Raw genomic sequence first — 25019 nt, 5'->3', positions numbered from 1 at the left:
GCACAACAGAAATCACAGCATCTAGAGGAGGTTGAGCAAATTCAACCCATTGTCTTCTTTCCAGTTCACGCTTAATAATACCACGTATTGTTGATAAATTAAATCCCTCTCTGGGATGATAGACCGAGTCATCGAGCTCTCATACACCTGTTGGGCCTCCTCATTCCAGAATCGATGAGAATCGAAGCTTGAAGAGGAAGAGGCACCCTTTTTGACCTCTTTTTCGGCGCCATATCAACTCAATAATCCAACATCACAATCAACACCGACTAAATTTAACAATTGAAGAGCGAAAAAAAAAAATTATGGTAATCACACCCCAATGTAGGTAACGATTATAATTTCACCAAACCACTTAATCCGGTTAGCAATACGATATATGCCCCAATCACAAACCGATTTAGAACAAAACGAAGTACCCACGTCACAATAACAGAATTTCCTCTAAAAATCGCACACCGATTCTCAACTATTCTCAAGATTTGAGAAAATTTCGAAATAAAGCCTTTAACTTCAGGAGAGAGTTACCAGAAATCAGAGTGTTGGTGGAAAATTTGCTGTTGTGAAGGCGGTGGTCGGCTTTCGGTAGTGGGAGGCAGCGGCGTGGGTTTCTGAGGAAGAGCGGCGGCGGCGTGGAGTGTTGAAGGAGGGAGGTGCTGTGATGTGTTAGGGAGAGTGGGTTTCTGAATTCTGAAGTCGCGATCTCCTTTTTTTTTCCCTTAAACTGAGTCGCGCGCATATGCGCGCCATGAAGTGGCGCATATGCGCGTCTGCTACTGGCCGGTATGCTGGAATGTGGCGCATATGCGCGCGATTATTGGCGCATATGCGCCGACCTCTCTGTAAGTTTCGCGCATGTGCGCTCCAGGATTGGCGCATATGCCCGAGCCCTCTGCCAATATCGCGCATGTGCGCGGATATTCGTCGCGCATGTGCGCGGGGCACACTGTCCATAACCTTCTCGATTTTTTTTTTTTTTAATTCATGAATAAATAACCTGCAAAAAAAAATAAAACGATTCAAATTAATACTTGAATAGAGATGATTAAAATTAATAAACTAAAGAATTGAAATAAAATAATAAAGGCAAAACGAATGCAAAAATAAATAAATATGGGTTGCCTCCCACACAGCGCTTGGTTTAACGTCATCAGCCTGACTTTCTCCTGTCTACTTTGGTTCTCTAAGTGGGATGTTGTCCATAGTTCGCACTTCATTTCCAAAGTAATGCTTGACCCTTTGACCATTGACTTTAAATGTCTGCCCATTGGAGCACTTTAACTCAATTGCACCATGTGGATACACTGTTTCTACTGTGAACGGTCCAACCATCGTGATTTTAACTTACCAGGAAACAACCTCAGTCGAGAATTAAATAATAACACCTGTTGCCCTGGTTCGAAATCTCGTCGAAGAATCTGCTTGTCGTGCCATCTCTTGGTCCTTTCTTTGTATATCTTTGCATTTTCGTATGCATCATTCCTGAATTCCTCCATCTCACTCAGCTGCAGCAGTCGTTGCTCGCCAGATGCTCCCATATCAAAATTTAGCTTTTGACAGCCCAAAATGCTTTGTGCTCCAGTTCCAAAGGTAGATGGCAAGCTTTCCCAAAGACCAACCTATAAGGCGACATCCCGATAGTGTCTTGTATGCAGTCCTGTACGCCCATAATGCATCATCTAGCTTGATCGCCAATCCTTCCGGTTTGTCTTCACTGTTTTTCTAATATTTGCTTATCTCCCGGTTGGATACTCTGCTTGCCCATTAGCTTGCGGATGGTATGCCAGTGTCACCCTGTGCTTCACATCATACTTAGCCAACAGTGAGTTAAAAATTTTGTTACAGAAATGCGTACCTTCATCACTGATAATGGCTATAGGCGTTCCAAATCTTGTGAAATGTTCCTGTGGACAAACTTAACAACAACTCGAGCATCATTAGTACTGGTGGCAATGCTTCCACCCATTTGGACACATAATCAACAGCAAGTAAAATGTAAGATTGACCAAAAGAGGATGGGAATGGACCCATAAAGTCAATACCCCAGACATCAAAGAGTTCCACCTCCAAAATATTTGTTAGTGGTAATTCATGTCGTCTAGAAATATTGCCAACTCTTTGGCATTTATCACATGACTTAACTAACGTATAACTATCCTTAAACAGATTAGGCCAATAAAACCTGACTGTAATACTTTAGCTGCTGTTCTAGATGCTCCAAAGTGTCCACCGTAGGGTGAGGAATGACACTGCTCTAGAATCGTACCCGCTTCTCCTTCTGCTACACATCGTCTAATTATCTGATCAGCGCATCTCTTGAACAAGAAGGGATCGTCCCACAGATAAAACTTGCATCATGAAGAAATTTCTTCTTTTGGTGATAAGTTAAATCTGAAGGTAATTCCCTGCAGCCAGAAAATTAGCTATATCTGCAAACCAAGGATGTGTAACATTTACCTTGAAGAGTTGTTCGTCTGGGAACGACTCATTGATAACTCCACCTTCAGTTCTTTCTTCCAGCTCTAGTCGTGACAGGTGATCAGCCACCTGGTTCTCACAACCTTTCTTGTCTTTGACTTCAAAGTCAAATTCTTGTAGTAGGAGTATCCATCGTATCAACCTGGGCTTGGCATCCTTTTTGGCAAACAAGTAGCGAAGAGCTGCATGGTCAGTGAAAACATTACCTTGGTGCCAATGAGATATGTTCTGAACTTGTCGAATGCAAACACCACTGCTAGCATTTCTTTCTCAGTAGTTGTGTAATTCTGTTGGGCTGCATTGAGTGTACGACTTGCATAGTAGATAGCTTTGAACATCTTGTCTCGTCTTTGTCCCAATGCTGCTCCCACAGCATAGTCGCTAGCATCGCACATGAGCTCAAAGGGCTCCTTCCAATCAGGCACTATCATGATGGGTGCGGAAATCAGTGCTGCCTTGATCCTGTTAAACGCCTGCAAACAATCATGTCAAAAATAAATGTAGAATCTTTCTCTAATAAATTACATAAAGGTCTAGTAATTTTAGAGAAATCTTTAATATAACGACGATAGAACCGGCATGTCCCAAGAAACTTCTGATCCCTTTTACATTCCTCGGCGGTGGGAGATTTTCGATTGCCACCACTTTGGCTCTGTCCACTTCTATCCTCTAGCCGAAATTTTGTGCCCCACAATACCTTCTGGGACCATGAAATGACATTTTTCCCAATTCAGCACTAGATTCTTTGCCTGACATCTCTGCAAAACAAGCGTTAGATTCTGCAAACAATGATCAAAATGAACCAAAACAGAGATATCATCCATAAAAACTTCCATTATTTCCTCGACCATGTCAGAAAATATGGCCATCATACACCTCTGAAAAGTAGCAGGTGCATTGCAGAGACCAAATGGCATCTCTGAAAGCAAATGTACCGTAGGGGCAAGTGAAGGTAGTCTTCTCCTGATCCTCCGGTGCTATGACAATCTGATTATAACCTGAATAACCATCTAGAAAGCAATAATAATGATAACCACCTACTCTATCAAGCATCTGGTCAATAAAGGGAAGGGGAAGTGATCTTTCCTAGTCGCATCATTCAATTTCCTGTAGTCTATACACACTCGCCAACCAGTCACTGGACGAGTTGAAATCAATTCGTTATTCTCATTTCTTACTACAGTTATACCTCCCTTTTTAGGCACTACTTGTACTGGTGAAACCCAAGAACTGTCAGATATGCATAAATAACACCAGCATTTAACAATTTTAATACCTCAGCCCTCACAACTTCTTTCATGGCTGGATTAAGCCTCCTCTGATGATCAACATAGGGGGAATAGGACTCCTGCATCAATATTTATGCATACAAACAGTAGGGCTAATCCCCTTTATATCAGCAATTGTCCATCCCAAAGCAGACTTAAATTCTCGCAACACCCTCAACAACCTATCCCTTTCATCAATAGTAAGAGCAGAAGATTAATTACCGGATGTGACGAACTCTCGTCTAAGAATGCATAGCACAAATGACTCGGTAATTCCTTCAATGCAGGGGTGCTTTTGGTACCTCTTTACTTGCATCCTCAAGTAACTCTTCATGTTGGGCATTAATCTTTTTAGGTAGCGTATTAGAGAAAGTAAATCCTCTCGCACATCCCAGTCCTCTTCATCCACTATGGAAGCTGACTCCAACAAGCATCTCTCTAAAGAGTCTTTTGTCCTACCTGCACCAACATGAGATACACATGAATCAATTATATCAATGCTATTACAAGTACTTACCTCATTTGGTCCTTTGATGGTGTTGTAGATGTTGAACACGACTTCTTCTCCACCTACTCTCAATGTGAGCTCGCCCTTGTGCACATCAATCAAGGCTTTCCCGGTGGCCAAGAATGGCCTTCCAAAGATAAGCGGAGTCTCCTGGTCTTCTTCCATATCTAAGATGACAAAATCAGCAGGAAATATGAATTTGTCTACCTTTACCAGCACATCCTCTACTATCCCTCGTGATAGGTAAGTGATCTGTCTGCCAGCTGCAAAGTAATAGTGCTAGGTTTCACCTCGCCAAGCTCCAAAGTCCTGTAAATAGAAAAAGGCATTAAATTTATACTAGCACCCAAATCACATAAAGCTCTATTTACTCTAGAGCCACCAATAACACAAGGAATAGTAAAACTCCCTGGATCTTTGAGTTTCTGTGGTAGTTTCCTCTGGAGTATGGCACTGCACTCTTCGGTCAGCTTTACGGTCTCAAATTCTTGAAGTTTCCTCTTCTTGGACATCACATCCTTAATGAACTTAGCATAGTTGGGCATTTGCTCCAATGCATCGGCAAATGGGATGTTAATGTGTATTTTCTTGAAAATTTCCAGGAACTTCGCAAACTGATCATCTAGTCCTTTCTTCTAACCTCTGTGGATATGGAAGATTCACCTTTGGTAAGGGCTGCGTTTAAGTACTTTCTCAGGTTCCTCTACTTTCTCTTCTCCAACACTTGCACTCTTTCCCTCATCTTCCTCAACTGTAATCTCTACACTTTCTTCAGCAGGCTTTGGGATTCCGACTTCCTTGCCACTCCTCAGTGTGACAGCTTTGCACTGTTCCCTAGGATTCACCTCGGTATTGCTGGGAAACTGTCCTCGATTCTGGTCTTTTAAAGCATTGGCTAGTTGCCCAATCTGTGTTTCCAAGGATTTCATCGTGGCACCCATATTGCCAATGTGTGTCTCCATGTTATCAAGACGAGACTCAGTTCTCGCCATTCTTTTCCCAGACTCAGTCACAAATGTCCCAACTAGATCTTCAAAAGATGGCTTTCCTTCCCCTTTCTGTGTATTGAACCCCGGTGGAGGATTCAACACGTTCTTGTTGTTTGCATAGAGAAATTCTCGTGATTCCTCAAACCTGGATGATAAGTATTAGGGGGAGGATTACCTCGATAACCTCCAAAACCGCGATTGTTGATGTACTGAGCTTCCTCCACAACTGGTCTTCCTCAGCAGTCACCAATGCTACATCAGATAGATTGGCCTGGCTTGTTCATCGCTGCTATCTGTGCGGTTAATGCCGAAACCTGTGCATAAGTGATGTGATCGGGTCTACAGCATACACTCCAGCAGGTTTCCTTGATCCAGATCTCTCACTCGGCCACTGATAACTGTTAATGGTCATCTGTTCAAGCAATTCATATGCCTCATCAGGTGTTTTAGAAAAAATAGTACCTCCGGCGGCTGCATCCACATTCCCTCTAGTCGGCCCATCCAAACCATTGTAAAATAACTCGATTTGTACCCAATCTGCATATCCATGATTCGGACACTTCCTGAGTAATTCTTTGTATCGCTCCCACGCCTCATATAATACTTCAAATTCTCTCTGCCTGAAGTTGGTGATATCTATTTTCAGCTGAGCAGATTTAGCAGGAGGAAAGTACTTTGACAGAAATTCGTAACCAATCTGCCCAAGTAGTAACACTTCCCAGCGGTAGAGATTGGAGCCAACTCCTTGCGTGATCCCTAAGAGAAAACGGAAACAGGCGCAATCGAATAATTTCGTCAGAAACACCGTTAATTTTTACCGTATCCGTGATCTCCGAAAATTCTGAGGTGAAGATGGGGATCTGCGGTGGCTGCTCCTCCAAATTGGTTCTGTTGAACCATGTTGATGAGTGCGGGCTTTAGCTCGAAATTATTAGCAGCAATAGTTCCACGAGCTATTCCAGAGTAGTGAGCGTTGATGACTGGGCGGAAATGTTCCCGGATTGGCACCTCTCTAGGGAGCTCATTCTGATGATCTCTGTTTTAAGCCATTGCTTTAATTTCGTCTCTCCTTGCTTTCCTTAATCTCCTGGCAGTTCTTTCGATTTCCGGATCAAAAATCAGCAAGTCGGGATTTGAAATCTTCGCATGCACTGCAAAACGAGAAGATTATCAATTAACAGAATAAATAAAATAAAATAAAGTCTAAATTAAAGTAAAGATACTTAGTAATGATATCAATATGCAATTAAATAGTTTACTCCCCGGCAACGGCGCCAAAAACTTGTTGCGTATTTTCACTACCGCAAGTATACGGTGTCAAGTTTTAGTACTGGTTGAGTACAGATATCGATCCCACGAAGAGTAATTTTTAAAATTGTATATTAATTACCATGATTGACATAGCTCAACTTTATTTAGACAAATCAAATGGTTGGTTTATGATCAATTCAAATAAAATAACAATCCTGTAACTCTAGCACGCAGTAGAAATTCACCGAGTAAATAAATCTAGAGATATGATTTCGTCTGGTTTCCCTATGCTAAATCAAAATTAACTAACATGTTATTTAATTGCATCGTGTTTACTAACCAATAACTCACAATAATTTCTATTCCCTTTTTCAAGTGATAACTAGAACTGTATTACCCATTACCGATTTTAATATGTCTATTCAAAATCAAGTAACACGTAATAAATGCAACCAAGGTTCTCTTATGGATTCGCCAAAGTTATACGTCTTTTGCACGTTATAAACATCTGACGATGCGATTTCCCCTGTCCTAATTTTGATCACCTCTCTCGAGTGTTAGATCTCAATATTAGATCAGTCGAATTATAGCAGTAATTCAAAAGCATTAATGACAAGAAATCACAAATAAACACGATGAATTAATTCATGAAAGTTCAAAACGTAAATAACATAGGATCAACTAAAACTACATCAATCTCTAGAAAATAGAATTAGTTCATACTCGAATTTAAATCAATACAAAACCTGTTTGTAATCATTAAAAACGTAAAAGTAAGAAACCGAATTAAGAACGTGTTGGCGAGAGATGAAAGTGCGTCTCCGTGTCCGGATCCAACGTCTTTTATCTCTGTTCTTCACGTCCCGTGCTCTGTGCGCTCTCACTTTTCTCCTCTTCTCGAATGATATGACGGTTGTGCCAAGAATATTCAGAACCCCTAAAAAAAACACGCCGAGACCTATTTAATTCTGAAAATTCGCGCCGCGCGCATATGCGCGACAAAAACTCGCGCATATGCGCGGGTCCTTCTGTGCGTGCCTTCTTCTTGCGCGCCCTGAGCGGCGCATATGCGCGCTGCTCACTGGTCTCGCCTGTTCTCTCTCTCGCGCATATGCGCTACTGTAGTTCACTCGCTTCGGGGCATTGCTCGCACTTCTTCTCCTAGGCGCCATTTTAGCTCGTTTTCACGCACATGTTGTAGCCGCACCTAGATTCCTGCATTCACATCAAAAAAAAACAAAAACGCGTAATTCTGCCCCAGAAAACTAACAATCTATATGAATTATAAGGACAATTTAAGTGCACAAAGTGTACTTATCAAAATCAGGCACCAAAGCTCGAGAAAGTCTTGACTACAGTAGATATATATGAAACATCCCATATCAAGCTATCATCGGTTCAGTTACCAAGTATTTTCATTTAATAATTGCACTAATTTAGGTAGAACTTTATTCTGATCTTCTGTGATTTTGTGTCAGATGCAGAAGTATTTTGTCTCATTAACAAAACAAGGCTTTCTTCAGTTTCCAGTAGAAGCTATCATAAGACGACTTACTTCCTTCTGAACTTAATCATTTATTCATTTTATTCTTCTAACATTGAGTTGTTTGCAGAAAGGAATAAAGGAACATCAAGTACTTCAACTGAAATTTTATTAGAAATTTTCCAGTACATTAAACAAAGCGAAAGTTACAGAAATCTCAAGACAATCGAAACGTCTTCTGAAATTCTAGACTAATCAAGCTATGTCTTCAGTAATATCAGCAGCTTGTAGTATTTTGCAAAGTACTTCAGCAGAAGAAGGAGAGTCTTTTTCGAAAAGAATCAGCAAGCTTAGGTCTTGCAAAGAATCTAGCAAGCTTGGGTCTTGTCAGCACTAATGTATAATCAGATACTTTACAGGGCATTATAGATGATATTAGCATTATCGATCCACCAGCACTCTCTTATTGCATTAGCATGCTTCTGGAAGGGATCGATGCTACATATCAATCTCAATGAAAGCAAACAATCTTTTTGATTGTTAATATTACAACTCCAGGAGTATGATCCAAGGATCATTATGTGCAGAACGACTTTTTCCAACATCTTCTTAGAAATCGCAGCAAGCTGTCTTCTGAACATTCTTGCTTCTGCTTCCGGATCAGTTGTTACCTCTTCTTTCATTTGATTTTTATGTTTACTTAACCTTGTTTAACCCTTGCAGGTATTTATAGTGATATTCAAAGGAGATAAGGATCCTTGCGACTGTTCAAATTCAACGGTTTAAATTGAAAGATTGCCAAGAGTCGTTTAGTATTTAATATCCATTACTACTGCATTAATTGAGGGGGAACATCTTTATGGCATTTATATTAGAAACTGATTTGTCTTTTCGATAAAACAGTATACCTACCAGAAGTTGTTGAAGTGCTGCATTTGTTTCAGCATCTTATCCACTTCCAGTAGATATTATCATAAAATGACAAATCAGCTTCTGTTTATTTAGCAACCGCCTCGGACAGCCCGCCAATTTTTAAAATATTTTAAAATGAGTAGAGTAACTGACACTTTTGCCTCTCTCTCTTCTAACATATCGACACGTGTCCCTATGTTCACTGACGGCTGTATATTTTGCTTTAACCGTTCATTTTTTTTACTACGCTTTACGAACTCAGATTATTTCCTTGTCTCTACTGCTTTTTCGCATCTACTGCTAACATACTTCTATTCTCTTTCAAATTTAGAAATGGCCGCAGCATATACGTTGAATGCTTATCAGGTGAATTTTGCTTCTGTTCTCACTATTAAGGATGAGAATCTTGTCAAGATGTTCAAATCATTGGAAAAGTCTGGGCTTCGAATATTCTTGGAATCGCCTGCTGTTATCTACAAGTCTGTTCTTCTGGATTTCTATGCCAAAGCAGAAGTTGTGGAAGGCAAGATTACCTATACACAGGGAGATGCATCGATCTATTGATGCTGCACTTCTGGGTTCCACTTTCTTCCTACCGATTTCTGGCCTTTCCGAGCTCTCGGACATTTCAAAGGAAGACATGTCCATCGCCTTGACAAATTTTTCAGCCACTGGAGAAGAACTTTCACCCTCTTGCTTCAAAAAGCTACTGAAAATTGAGTACCAGGTACTCGCTGATATAGTAGCAAAAGCCTTGTTAGTTAAGGCTGGAACCTTTGACAAACTAACAAAAGAAAAGGTTCAAGTGATGGTGGCCATCACATCAGAAAAGAAAGTGGATTGGGGACGTTTTCTGTTTCGCATTATGAAGGATATGATTCTCAGGAAAAGTACTGGATTTGCTGTACAAATCAGTAAATGTGAAAGATTGCTGGTGTTCCTGAACAGCAGAAGAGGAGGCTCTTCGGTAACAATGACTGATGCTGATAGCGTGCTTGCTTTAAGGCCAAAGCTAACCGTTGGTGCGTTTTGGGCATTAGAAGGAGATTGAAGAATCTCAATTGAGGGGCAGAAGAAAATTAAACGAAAAAGAGTTGTGGTCGTGTCTGATTCTGACAAAACAGAATCTGGAGAATCAGCAGCACTCACTCAGCAAGCTTCACTGCCTCCCACCCCAGCTAAGAAGAAGCCTCGCACAACAATCCGCATCAAGGAAAACAGCGGTTCTTTCTGAACTGGAGAATGTTCCTCTCCGCCAAGTTTTTCCATCTGTTGTTTCATCCACCCAAAGCCAAACCTATTGAATCAGGGCCCTCACCTGCTCAAAGCTTCAGACCAACTTCTAGTTGGTCATTCGAGAATCAGCTACTGGTTCTTCTGCTTTTAAACCAGTAGTCTCTGCCTCTTCTGGAAAAGGGAAAGGTAAGATTACTGAGTTGTTTGAATCACCGGTGGCTCCCTCCTCAATCCAAACAGCAATAAATCTACATCTGGAAGAAGTTGAGATCTCAACCAGAGAAGATATGAAATTTTTTGACGATTGCTTAAGGTACGAGGTCTACCACCCAATCACATTTTTGAAACTACTGGTGTTTATGCTCAAACAGTAGAAAATGAGAAAAAGGTTTTTGATGCTGCCGGGACACGAAATGTGATAGAAGCTATAAATCGTCGCAATTACATTCTGGAAAAATTCAAAATGCAGAAGATGGACACTGTTCTGAAAACCTTAAAGTCAAATTTTGACTCTGCAAGTCCTACTGCTTTTCATGACCAGAATGTCATTCAAATTTTGTCGGAGCAGCTGACAATTCTTTCTGAACAAATTGCTGATAAGGAAAAGGCCTTTTCTCGGCCTCCAAAGTTCAGTCTCACTTCTGTCTCCGCAATTTTGAAGAATCAGACAGTTGAGGAACCGACCAAAGCTTCTCCTGAAGTCAAGGTCTCTAGTACTCCTGTACCAGTAGAAGTTCCTACTCAATCTTCATCTCTGATCTCTGTACATGATCTGGCCTCTGTTGATGAGGTAATCGAATCGATTATGCCGACCCAAACAACACAAGATGAATTGCTTCAAGCTATTCCTACTACTACTGATCCTTCTCCAGAATCTGCTACTGCTACTGCAACTGCTACTGCCAGTGCTACTGTTATGACTACTGCTTCATCGTCTCTTCCAGCACTTGAGCATTTTTCAGAAGCTCACCAAGCTGATATGGCAATTTTGTTGCATACTTTCACCCTCTGTTGTTGAGCCACAAGCTGTATCTGTACCTGCTGCTGTTTTGCAGCAACCAGACGAAGGGCCAATAGAACGTCTACTGCTTCAGAAGGACCTTCTGCTGAACCAGAACCAGCTGTTACGACTCAAGCAGAAGCTTCACCATTCTCTATTCCTTCTTTGCAGTCTCCTGAGTGCATTGCTCGAATGGAGGAAATTAGACAAAGATTGCAAGCAAGGACTTCCTTCCCCAGCTATGGAACCATTTGATCTAGAATTCCAAATTGATGCTCTCCAAAGGGATCTTGTAAATCTTTCAGACTTAGTCAAGCGGATATCTTATGAAAATGCCGCCGAATTTCATGATGCTCAATTCTTCCGAGAACGCATTTCTAAGGAAATACAGAACACTGCGGAATCTCTGAGTAAATGCATGCTGAGACCATCGTCTTTCGACAGGCCATATCCAGAAGTTTCCAGTCAAATCGCGCTTGCTCAATCTGATATATTTACCAGGATCACCGAGCATGATGAAATGTTTTGATCAATCTCCACCACCATGGACCTGATGGATGCCAAGATTGATTCTCAATCTCAAACGCTCACTGCTATTAATGATCGAGTTTCTAATCAGACTCCTTATTTGGAGATGCTGACAAATGGCATTCACAACTTATCTGGGAGAATGGATGAATTACTTGCTAGGGTCCTTCTTGATGATGCCAAAAAGGGGAAGACGATAGAACTGGAGCAAGTAGCAGCAGACCAACTGGAAGGGATCAAAATCCAGATGAAGCCATCTTCAGGGATATTGGAACAAACTAATTTTTCTTGTGTCTCTTTTATATTTATGTTTAATGTGATTTTCTCTGGATATAAATTGTTTTGATTATCTAATCCGTTCTTATCTCTATTTTACTAACACAGAACATCTAGGTTTGGCATCACCACAAAGGGGGAAATTGTTAGAATTAAATTTATTGTGGAGATGCTAAGGAAAAACCAGTAGATGTTGGATTAAGTACAAAATCAGTAGAACCAGTAGATGTTGGATTAGTACAAAACCAGTAGAACCAGTAGATGTTGTAAACCAGAAGTACTTGTATCGCGCTAAAACCTGCTTAAATAATTTCTTAGCTAAAACCTGAACTAGAAGGATACAAAATTCGAAATATACACTAACAGAATCTTGCGTATCTCAAAGTCTCTAAATATTACCGTTGATCTATTAACGTGATACCAACATTTATTGCTTCATTAAATGCCATTAAATGCTATACAAGAACATTTAAGACGGTATACCATTTTGGTATGAACTGCGACTGATTACTTTTAATGTATTCTGCAGGGTCCATTTTCGGCAATAAAGCTGAACCACTGAAAGTCAAAAGAGCCGTTCAGATTTTAACGTTGGATAAAGTCTATATATATGGAGACGAAGCACTTTTCAAGAGAGAGAAGTGGAACGAATCTAAATCAAAGAATATCATTTGAGCATCGCTAGAACTTTCAGTCATCCCAAAAGCTCAACACTGAAAAAGCAGCACACGCTTCATTGCATACTCTTGATCATTGAGATCATATTGTGCTAGCTATTTTCGTTATATCTTCTCAAGCTATTCACTTCATTATTTCATTGATAGAAGAATTGTAACTAGAAAAGAGGTCTTTTCCAGAACTTATGATCATTCAAGAAGTTGAGTTGTAAAACTAAGAGTTTCGATAGGCGAAGGGTAAGTCCTATTGAAGTGGGTGTGTACAATTGTTGTGCTGTATTCACCAAAGTCTTTTAGTGATACCTTCTGGAAATAGAAGAAGGGGAGACGTAGAAGATTCATCTTCGAACTTCCAGAAACAAACCTTGTGCTATGTACTGCTTTTTCGGCTTTATCATTTTTCACCCACTAACCAACAGATCGTTTTTCGCACATTATCTTGTGGTCTGCTGGTCTTTATACTTGAACAAGAATCGTTAAAATCTCCAACATGATTTTAGCACATCATTCGAAAAGAAGTTAATAAGTTGGCCATTGAGTTTATTCAACCCCCCCTTCTAAACTCAACCCGATCCTCAACATTAATAAATACATAAATATATCAAAACCAATATATTACATCAATAACAACTTAATAAATATTTAAAATAACTACATAAATACTACTCGTGTAGTTTTCTAGGTGCGAAAATATTTATCAAATCTATGTAATCCAATTGTCATACTATTTCTTTCTCAATCGACAACATAGTTGGCTCATTTAGTCTATCTTACGATATCGTTGATTGAAGATAATTCTTGTAGAAACTATATTTTAGTCTTTATGATGTAGAAATTACAAAATCAAATAATTCTTTTAGTCGAAATAACAAACCATAAAATGAAAAGACAAAAAAATCCCAAAAAAACAATGAATTTCATCTTTCAACGGTCCACACATTCAAGCTCTATTCACAATTTATTTTATTTTTTTAGACTATTCACTTATTAATTACACAAGTCGCACATTAAATTTATATAAAACTCATAATTCAATTATAAATCATTAAAGAATTTAAATAATGTGATTTGTGCTTCAGTTATATATTTAATTAATATGATCTCTAAGCACATTACACTGCCCATATCGCAAGTAAATTTCATTTTCAATGAGTATCCTTTGATAGATTAATCTACAAATATAAATATAAATTTGTATTTATAAAGAAGATTTGAAATAGAAATAAAGCATAATTCATGAAGAAAATTACTTACCTTCAAGCTTAATAGAGAAGTAGGGGACCATAAACTTTTTCGTTGAATGAGAACAAAAATTAGGGTTGAGATTTTGAGTGATTTAAAGAATAAATAACATATACTATATATATATTTATGTATATAAAGGGCCCCTTATTAGGCTAGGCCCTGAGGCAACCGCTTGGTTGGCCTCATAAAAGGTACGGCTCTGCACGTCTCACGGACAAAAAATCCATTAGACTGTCTCACATGAGACTTATTCTTCAATTAATTGGTTAAGTATTTGTTTATTATTATTCCTATCATAGCTTTACTATAAATTTCATTGAATATATTTCTCTTTATTTTATTTTAATTGTAATTAAAATAAACAATATAATCTCGTTTATCCAGCTTAAATGTCATACCGTAGCAAATTATTTCATTTTTAAATCTAACACTTACCCAAAAGGACCATTATGAACTACTTGGCCTAATTATTGTACTCACTATCATTAATTTGTATAACAAACACGAGTTCACATAAGCTAATTCTTTTGGTTTTAATTGGACTTGTGGACAGATCCCTTTTCTAGAAAATCCAGCATGAGTTCATTAATTTTCGAATTTTATGTCAACCATGAATGTAAGTTCAATGCTAATTAGAGACAAATTTTTGGGTGTTTCAAACAATAGTAGATCGTGAGAGACGGTCTGTGAAACGGATCGATCGTGTCTATATTTACAATAATAAGTAATATTTTGACATAAAAAAAACGATATTTTTTCATGAATAACTTAAATAGAATATCTGTATTACAAAATTGACTCATGAGACTGTCTCACGAAAATTTCTATGTTCAATCAATCCCATATCAAATATTGTATATCGTGAAGGGGACTGTTCTTGATATGATTTGATGATGATCGAGTAGTCACATTTCTCTAAAGAAAATTAGTGTTTCATTAATTAATGAATTAATCCACTAACTACTTAGACTTGGTGCATGCTCCAACAACGATAAAGCATTGTCCATCACCTTTACATTTTGAAAATTTAAATTCATATATTATATAGACAACACCATCTTCAGAGATTTCCCATATATTCCCAAAGGTTTAAAATTTGAATCTCGTCTAACTTTCCTAACATTTATAGACGATAGTTAACATACAAATCAAATCTTTTATACTGTACAGTACACTATAGATGTCATGTCCCGATTTCGATTTCCATGTATTTATTGGCTTGAAATTTCTTTATTTGGAAATTAGTTGATAAAAAAAGTCAGTATACCTAAAAAATTAAATGTGTACTAAATATATATAAGTTGTCCTATCATATCATATCGTGGAAAAAAAATTATAAAAAATAACAAAAAATATGGGTAATTTGGGTCAACTTACTATGTATGAATGTCATAAAATCGATTGGAAGGTTATAAAATATCTCGAAAATTGAAGCCAATTTTATATATATATATATATATATATATATATATATATAAAAGAGAATCGAAGAAATCAATGGAATGTTAACAATATTCCATAATAATACAAGATATGTAATAAATAATAAGAATGGTCAATGATTACCGATATTAAATTGATAAATAATAAGATTGGTCAATGATTACCGATAATAAATTGACTAAAATTACGATAATTCAAATACCATGTATTATTTAATATTTTCGAATTTATTATAAATCGAAAATAAATTCTTATACATATCTATATTTAATTAATTAGATACCCAAAAATTTGGGTTCTCACAATACATGATGACACGCTTAATTACTTATTCAAAAATTAAACTTGGGACGAATAACTTAATTATATCAATATAGCAAAATATCTTGAAAAAAAATCCCATTATCTTATTTTATATTTTCGTAATATCTAATAATTGTCCACTTTTAGATCAATATATAAACTTCTCCCTACAGGTAAATGATCGTGGCCTGTCACATTGAAAAATATTGTTGTTTAGTTGCAAACAACATAAGCTTTTCTAGTGCTACATAATAGAAAGAATCCAATTTCTTTCTTTTTTACAGTACTGAGCTACCCTTCTAAAATCTTTGGAGGAATCTTTTCCTTTGGTGAAGAAGAAAATGAAAATCATTCTTATCAAGAAAATCAGCCTCCTCCTCCTCCTTCTATCTGCAGCTCTCTTTTCGACTTCGTTAGCAGGTACGATTTTATTACAGTAACTGCTCAAGAAATTAGCTTATTTATTGTTAAAGAAGAGACCGAGATATACGATAATAATCTTTCATGTATTTTCACTAACATGCAGCAAAATATTAAACGTTTTTTGAACTTTCCTGTTAAATTTTGTTCTACAAATCGATATTCGCCACGCATAGGCCGCGGAAATAAACTTCATTCACACAAGCAGTTCGCATGAAGTTGGTTATATGTATGTGTGTGTAAATACATATGTCGATAGGACATTTTTCGGGATGTAATTGTGTCACTGGTTTTGAAATTTTTAACCATATAATTTGATATGGCTTGAATCTGATACAGCACCACTGAAGTACTAATTATCAATGATCATGGTTGGCACGGGTATCATCTATATATATAATTTTGATATGTTAGACGTCCGGGCGCCACAAAATACTCATAAACATCTTCTGAGCATCTAATACAATATGTTTCTCCAGGTTGACGGACTTCTTCCGTTGCTTCGCAAGTTTTATCCAAATTAAGTGAATTTTTTCATGCAGGGCGACTGCGTAAATCAGGGGAGTCGAAGAAAGTGAGCACGACTGATGATGAGGTACTATTACATTGGTAGATTTACTTTACGTAAGCAAACTTGGTGTCTATATCTTCTTCATCAAATGGATAATAACCTCAGAATCTCTACCAAACAATGACGGAAATAAGCAAGGTGGACCCTTTTATGCCTTGTTAGCACATCACATATCAACGTCTCAAATTTAGGACGAGATATCGGCTCTCCGACTCAAAAAAAAAAAAAACAAAGTAAGGGATCCGTTATCACATTTATGATGCAGTGACATAAAACTTTAGTGACATACCTGATTCAGATTATAGTGAAAAAACTCTGATCATCATCGTGTAGTTGAAAAAATAAGCAAGGTGGACCCAGTTCCTAAAGTTTCTTAATTAGTTGGAAAAATTATTTAAAACTTTTGTATAGTTTCCCAACCAAAATTCAGTGTCCGCGGTACTGCTACGAGGTAACCTGCTCTTTTTGCTCACGATTGCCCCTACGTTGGAAAATCCTTTGTTTTTTTTACACTTTGGGATCAAACGTTAATTCGAGTGGCTACCCACTAACCCATTATCTATTACTATATATATGTTTTTATACCTTTATTATTAATATATATATTTATTTACTTTTTATAATTTTTTTTATTTTTTAATTTATTGGCAGGAAATGAAATCATGGGGGCAACTACGCAAAGAGAGAATTCTTAAAGTGAAAACAAACGACTATGGCATATACGATCCGGCCCCCGCACTCGTCAAGCCTCCTTTCAAACTCATTCCCCATAATCGTCATTATTTATATAAATCACCCCCTTTTAATATTAAACTCATCATATAATATATATTAAATATATAGTAATATATTTAATATGCTGAGTTTTTGTGTGTTATAAATAATATTTGTAACTCATTTTTATTTTAAGTATTTTATATAAATTAGGTCCATGTTGCGTCTTGAAAAGAAATAAAAAAATATAGATATTGGACTATATATTTGGAAAGAATGAAATTAAAAAGAAATACAATCTTTATATTTGGGTGGGAGAAAATATAATGTAGAGACATACAATAAAAGGGAAATAATAATTACAACTCAAACCAATATGTAATTTGCATTAACCAATTTTTTTTCAAACTTTAATTATGGGTTGTTGACTCCATAGTGATTTAATGTGTCAACCTCCTTGCAATAATGAACAATTTAATATGCATTAAATTTAAGGGTTTCAAACTTTTAAGTTTCCCATTTAAAATAGACAAAAACTTGTGTGAGACGGTCTTATTTGTGAGAATGATCCAAATTTGTGAGACGGCTCTCTTATTTGAGTCATTCATGAAAAAATACTATTTTTTATGTTATGAATATTACTTTTTATTGTGAATATGATGGGCATGATAGAATAATCCAAATTTTGAATTAATGGGATAGAATTATCCAAATTTTGAAGCCAAATAATTAATGGCCAACAAGAATTTAGAAAATTTAAATAGATATGAAATTAATTAGAGACAAAAAAAAGACAAAAATTAATTTTTTTAACATTAAAACTTGTAACCTTTATTCATGATAAATTATACAAAGCTACTAGCCAACGCAGATGTATATTAGTTTGCTGAGTTTAATGTTTTTTTTTAGAACAATTTAATTTAATTTATTTTGTTTGATAAATATTCAAAAACATTATAAAAAATTTCAGGAAAAAAAACATATTGATGCATACAATTAAAAATATAAAAAAAATGTATTCATCCTTTAAAATTCAAATATTATAATTTCAAAAATATTATTTTAAAAATAATTAAATTAACCACGGTGTTTTGAAATTATATTATAGCGGAGATTTTTGAAAAACCGTAGCATAATTATAGACGATTTTTCAAAAATCGTCGTTAACGGTCAACGACGACCGAAATCCGCAAACCTTTTTTTAAGTGGAAAATTCACAGGCTCCCAAGACAAATTTTGTTTTTAAACTTCTGTTGTTGACTACATAAATAATATTTTATATTTGTCTCCTAAATTGGGCTCAATTTTCGATGATGTATAGGTCAAATCTGGCCTAGCAAAACCCTAACCCTAGAAATGGAATGTGTGGAGTAGGAAGAGTGATGCTGATAGCTTTCCAACAAACCGTGGACTTCCAATACTTGGACTACGACTTTTATTCTTAATAAATATTTCAATATTTTGTTTAGTTTATACGCATAAATAAATTACTCTAAACTTAAAAAAATATAGGAAAATAAAGCATATAGTATCACTATAATAAAATATTAGAAAAATGATTACGAAATTATAAATCCGATTAGTAGCTATATAACTATATAAATATTAAATATTTCATCCCGTAAATTTTAAAGTAAACTATATCGTAAAAAAAACATTAAATTTAATTTATCTCCGCGATGTGAATCGAATGGGAGCCACGCCGCGTACCCCGTGCGAATTCCACTGCTTCCACATATGAACATATTTGGAGCAAAGGTGCGTCAGTCCACTATATACGTATCCAACAGGTCACTCTATATGCTAATTTTAGACATTATGCGCATAAAGCGAGGCATCAAAATTTGATAACGTTTGTAATAGATATTGATATTCACTAGAAATATAAGATTCGTTTTCAATAGGTGATGCTAGTTCGAATACAGATTTCGAATTCACTCTAGGCCTGAAATCACGAAGGAGGCCGTTAGAAGAACGTTGGGAGGATGTCCCGACGTAACCGCTTCTACGCTCAAGTCAAATACTATGAATAAAATGAGATAGGAGTTAAGGATGCTGCTGAAAACTAATATAATAAATGCCTGAAATGGACACTCAAACTTGATATTTATATGAGAGTATTTGGGCTTGTCATGACCACCTACCTTGATTAAGAATGGACCGAGGGTCCAAAGTCTGGTTTGATCATGATCTCGATGGCTCCATTCATGAGATATCAAATATCAAGATTATTATTTTAGTTATGAGGTTTACATAATACATATCAATATAGGAAAAATGTTTTATTTTGTGGGCTTGTTTCATTTCCAAATTTGCATGCGCAACAAACCAACCACTGCAATCAAAATATTCATAAAACGTATTTTCTTCTACCATCTTATTAATGACGTAGTATGTCTTTTGTTAGATAGTTTCATTTACAATAAAAAATAATAATATTTCATGTGCGACCAATATAGAATATTCGTTTTATAAAATTGACTTGTGAGACCGTCTCACATAATGTTTGTGTTAATGGTACATTGACGTAACTCTTTTCATCAAGAGAACGATATTGATTAGAACCGATTTTAAATAAATAATAAAAGCATCCCAATTTAATAATAATCAAAATAAATAAAATAATAAGTAAATAAATGAAATAACTAAAACAAATCGTTTTTATATGCTTCATACGAAATTAAATAAATAAATTCAAATAATCTCTCACTTTATAATGTTAAAACGTGCGAACTTATAAAGAATCTTAAAAATAAAAGAAATCCAGTTATTAATAATTTAATCAAATACTTTACAAATTTTTTTTACAAAAGATCAATCGTTCGAAATTTAATAAATATAAAATGAAAGGGAAAATAATAACTAAATCAATGGAAACACTTTTTTAATTTTTAAAAATACATTAATAATTAATTTAGTTTAACCAAACGTTTCTTATTGACGCCGTTAGAATTTGAGGCCCACCACCGTTTGAAAATGTAGACGGTAAACAACCAACGTCGTCAAATCAACCGTCATCTCCCTCTTTATGGAAAACTAGTACTGCAGTCGAAAGAAACATACCCCTTTTCACTCTGTACGTACACATTGTATGTATATATTTCAATTGCATACAAATATTTATACATAGACTCCATAAATTAAACAAGCGTTCACGCACTCCAAAGTCTTAACACGTATACTCTCTCTGCTATTTTTCTAGGGTTTGGAAGCGGTGAGACAATTTTGACCGATCTTCGGTAAGTTGCTTATGTTTTTTATTTGGATGTTCGATGTATAATTGCTATTTTTGCGATTAGATGGATTGCATCGTGTTTTATTTCGTGAAAATATGATTGTCAGATGATAGTGCAATTTTTTTTGGATCAGAGGTGTTTAGATTGATGCCAAATGTTTGGACTGTGACTTTCAGCTGTTTAGGCCCGAATTTCGGATCTATGTTGACCTCTGTGTTGTCAGACCCTTCGTGTTTTTAGTTTTTTTTACCTGTATTCTCCTTCAAATATAGAGTCACTTTTGAATCGAGTGTTCAATTTTGTTTGTCATGACTTTGTAAAGTCTATTGATTAAGGTATTCATTTAACGGTGAATATTCTTGTTACTTTATGTGAATGTTATGAAGAATTTTAGCTGCAAAAGAGTTGAGCGAGCTGTTTTATATGATTTTCAAGAGATTTTGCATAGATTCGAATTGATAGGAGATCTGGAACTCGGGATCCTTACTCCGAGTAGGTGTGGGCAGTTTGCAAAATTAATAGTGCGATTATTCTTGATTTAGATTATGTCAAATCCTGTTTGTGGGTACTTACATTCTTGTGCTAAGAATTTATTTCTGTTTGGATTATTTAAAGATTATTGTAAATTAATTTACTTGCAGTGTAGTAGTAAGATGGTGAAGGTGATTGTCGATATCATTCAGTTATTTATTGTCTATTTAACTGATGAGATGAAACCTTTGAAATTGTAGACTTGTGGAGTGATAATTGCTGTTCAATGATTTAGAAATCAGACAGATTGATAAATGTTAAATTTTGTTGTTAACATATATGAAGTGAGGGGTTCTCATTGAATCACTGCATGGATGATGGTTTACCATAACTTTACAATTGCAGGTAACTTAAGTTGTGTTCTTTTTTGTGAGATGATTGATGTGAAAGGGGTCCGTTAACCATAAGTTATCGAGTCCTTGGCGTGTGACTGAGGAAGAATGGGGGCAGTTTGTTGTGTTGCAGCTAAGAGTAGAACTATAACGAATGGACCTTCAAGTGAAACTGTGCAGAGGCATGCTCGCTATTCACCATCCTGGAGTTTTCGACGTGATAATCGTGGACGGGTGGCTGGGGAAGAGATACCTGCGAATTGTTTACATGGTGGAGGTGGTGGAAACAGTCGAGTGGATGTCAAATCTGGTACACCTGTCGAAACTGCATTTGCTTCTGATGAGGGCAGTCCGTTGGATAGTTTTCGATCACCTGCGTGGCAAAACCACCCCGCAGTTACTGGAGGAAATACCGTGGTTTTAAGGTTTCCATCTTCTGGTAAGTAACTCTATGGATTTCTTATGTCTTCATTCTTTTCAGCGGTGTAGTTGCTTGTAAACTACCTCATGTTTCTCAAGAGTACTTAGGTGTGCAAATAGTAACAATTTAGGAATGGACAGTAAAGTTTCCTGATTTTGTTGGTGTTGGATTTGTTTGGGAATTTTCTAAAATCAGCCTGGGAAAGAAATTTTCTACTATCTGACACGAGGGCACTTATCATTAACGGGCCTGTAATTTAAATTCACGGTGGACCTCACTCATGTCGATTGTCGATCATAATGTGATCGGTCGTATTTCCTATACTTCTGATGGCTCAAAGTATACATGCACATATCGAAAAGTCGGAGAAGTTGTCATGCAGCATATTAGGATGTAGAGGAGAGTGTGTGTGTGAGAGAGAGAGAGACATGGAGGGATGCTGGAGGCTTGAAAAGTTTGATATGCCAGTGTAGAACTTGAAGTTAAATTATTTAGGATGACATATTTGTTTAAGAGGAGACCAATTCGCATAGAATTTGAGATTAGAGTGCTTTATCCTCACTTGGTGCGTATTGTTTGGTTGAGAAACAACATCTTTATGCACAGTTATTTTATTGATCAAGGAATGTAAATCTCTTAGATCACTCTCTTTTTGAGAAACACAACCCAATGATGAAGATATTTGGCTTTAGAGTGTCTTATTTAACCCGCTTTAGTTAAAAATCTGCCATCAGTGCTTTCTGTTTCTCTTAAATTTTGTGGGTTTTGACGATTATGTAGTAAATTTTAGTTCAAGTGTTATCTGCCTTTTCTATTAAATATCAGCTCTCATTTTGGTAGCATTTGAGTAGAAAAATAGTGGGTGTTCAGTTTCATGTTGCTCTTTTCCTATTCATCATTGTTGCTAAGATGAGATTGGTATTTACTTTCATTCTGTATTTCGATTCTTTTTGTAGATCAAGCTATCTCACGTGGTCTGGTGGAGGTATGTGGGGAGTATTGATGAAGTTAGTTTTTTTTTTAAAAGTCGATCCATGTACTTTTTTGAAGCTTGACTTTGTTTCCATTCCGCTTGTTCACTATTCAGGTGAAGGAGCCAACAGAATCCCCATCTATTTCATGTACATCACCTATTAAGTTCTCTCCTGCGGCACCTTCCGTCTCATCTCTTTCAACATCTCCTTTGTCTTCCCAAGGTCATGTTGTTCCTCCGAACTTGACTCCTTCCAGATGGCATAACCGTTCTCCTGGACGTCTGCTATTACGCCAAGTATCTGATAGCCGAATTCCAGAATACAAATCACCAACATTCTCAATTTCAGAAGAGGCATCTTCTTTTATTCCCCCTGCTTGGGGTAATGATTCGAACCGGGGCTCTAATGGCGGGTCATCTGACAGTTGGTCAATCCCTGGCTTCTCTGAGCTCATGACTAATCGGAAAGAAAGGTTGTCTTTTGATAGTGAAACCTCAGGATTCGGTCGAGACAAAAATACCCGTTCTGTTGGGCATTCAGGATCTCCTTCTTTGGATCTCCAAACTTGTGGTGTTTGTTCGAAACTTTTAACCGAGAGATCTTCATTTCGGTGGAGCAGCCATATATCCTCCAACGAACTAGCTGTTGTTTCTGTATTAACTTGTGGACATGTTTACCATTCTGAATGCCTGGAAAATATGACTCCTGAAATCAACAAATATGACCCAGATTGCCCAGTGTGTATTTTCGGGGAGAAACGTGTCATGAAGATGTCTGAAAAGGCATTGAAAGCTGAACTAGGTTCAAAGGCTAGAAAGCGTTTGAAAAAACTTGTTGTCGACAGTGATCTCAACCGTAATTTTATATTTGATCGGCATAGAAATAGTGAAGTTGAAGGAAGGAGTCCCAAGATGAGCTCAAGTTCGAGCATGAAGAGCTCACAAGGAAAGCCTTTTCTCAGGCGACCTTTCTCATTCAACTTCAAGATCCCTCGATTCATGTCTGAAAATCAATCTACTCGAAAAAAGGTTTTTTTCTGGGGAAGATCGATGTCTGAAAATCAATCCATCAAGAACTGAGCCTTCTTTATGGATTAAGAGTGAGTGTCCATCCTATCTCTAAGGAACTAAATATTTAGATTCTCGTATTCGCACATCACTACTGGAGGCGGGACCAAGTTGGGTAATCGCCCCTCTGCCAAAAAATTTATAATTTCATTTTTGCTGCAGAAATATACTGTAAAGAATGGGGATAATACTGAATGGAGTTAAATTCCTTATATAATTATATAGGAAGAGGGAGATTTTTAGTATGAGAGTGACTAATTTGTTCTGTTGTAATACAAACTTCTTGTTTAAGCTGGAAATGCAAGGTTACACTTCAGATTGAGCTGCATTTAGTCGTCTATGGGCCTGCTCAAGGCCTGGGACTGGGCCATTATAGGCCTCCATGAAAGAACAATAATGAATTGTCATTGGTGCATGTGAAAGATCAATTTTTTTTAATGGAGTTGCTTTTAAATTCAGAACTTGAGTTGTCTGATATCAGTAAAATAGCAACACATCAAGTCAATTGTGGTTAATTCCAAGTGTTGGGTTCACGTGAATGATGATTTTGTTTGGCCCCAAATGAGGAGGGAGTTACGTGTGGGTGTGACTCTGCAAAAGAGACGCACTAAACTGAAAAGCTACACACTGTAATGGCACTTGCACGAAGCATCATCAGGCGATAAAGCATCGGAAAGCAGAAGCAGATTATGAAAGCAAGCCGAAGTGGAAGAAAACCCCTAAAAACAACTTGTATTTTGTCACTAAGTACCTGGTTGCATCATGCCTTCTCTGATTACATCGCTATCTTTCCCAAGCATTATTAGACGATAAAGTATCGGAAAGCAGAAGCAGATCATGAAAGCAAGCCAAAGTGGAAGAAACCCCTAAAAACAACTTGTATTTTGTCACTACCTGGTTGCATCATGCCTTCTCCAATTACATTCCTATCTTTCGATTTCTCTTTTTAGTTGAAGGAATGAATTTTGAAGATTGGATTTAAATAACTTATAGAATTAAGGATTTAAAATACTAAGTTTGAAGTTGAAGGATTTTATTATATGGTTTTTAGTTTAAAACTCACGTATCAAATCTTTTGTATCTATTTCAGCCAATGAATGATTCGAAGTCTTTTGTGTTGTCGATGAGCTTGTTTAGATATAGAAGTTGTATCTTA

General features: G+C 36.7%; 3 protein-coding genes across 3 annotated transcripts; 2 read left to right on the top strand and 1 right to left on the bottom strand.

Moving 5' to 3' along the window:
• Nucleotides 1-4481: 4481 nt before the first annotated feature.
• Nucleotides 4482-5246, bottom strand: LOC142525801 (uncharacterized). Its single transcript, XM_075630092.1, has 2 exons — nucleotides 4944-5246; nucleotides 4482-4841 (listed from the first exon to the last, which is right to left on the bottom strand). The coding sequence occupies exons 1-2, from the start codon at nucleotides 5244-5246 to the stop codon at nucleotides 4482-4484; spliced, it is 663 nt and encodes a 220-aa protein (XP_075486207.1).
• A 10502-nt stretch (nucleotides 5247-15748) lies between these two features.
• LOC142527345 (protein CASPARIAN STRIP INTEGRITY FACTOR 1-like) lies at nucleotides 15749-17417 on the top strand. Its single transcript, XM_075632118.1, has 3 exons — nucleotides 15749-16017; nucleotides 16560-16612; nucleotides 17240-17417. The coding sequence occupies exons 1-3, from the start codon at nucleotides 15939-15941 to the stop codon at nucleotides 17411-17413; spliced, it is 306 nt and encodes a 101-aa protein (XP_075488233.1). The 5' UTR covers nucleotides 15749-15938; the 3' UTR covers nucleotides 17414-17417.
• Nucleotides 17418-20377: 2960 nt separating this feature from the next.
• LOC142527190 (uncharacterized) lies at nucleotides 20378-24185 on the top strand. Its single transcript, XM_075631926.1, has 4 exons — nucleotides 20378-20541; nucleotides 21415-21840; nucleotides 22779-22807; nucleotides 22910-24185. Exons 2-4 carry the CDS (start codon nucleotides 21510-21512, stop codon nucleotides 23873-23875), a joined length of 1326 nt encoding a protein of 441 aa, XP_075488041.1. The 5' UTR covers nucleotides 20378-20541; nucleotides 21415-21509; the 3' UTR covers nucleotides 23876-24185.
• Nucleotides 24186-25019: the final 834 nt, after the last annotated feature.

This window comes from Primulina tabacum, chromosome 15 (assembly GCF_025594145.1).
Source record: "Primulina tabacum isolate GXHZ01 chromosome 15, ASM2559414v2, whole genome shotgun sequence".
In the NCBI taxonomy this organism is placed as follows: Eukaryota; Viridiplantae; Streptophyta; class Magnoliopsida; order Lamiales; family Gesneriaceae; genus Primulina; species Primulina tabacum.
The sequence above is the reverse complement of the archived record's forward strand: the minus strand, read 5'-3'. Positions and strand labels throughout refer to the sequence as shown.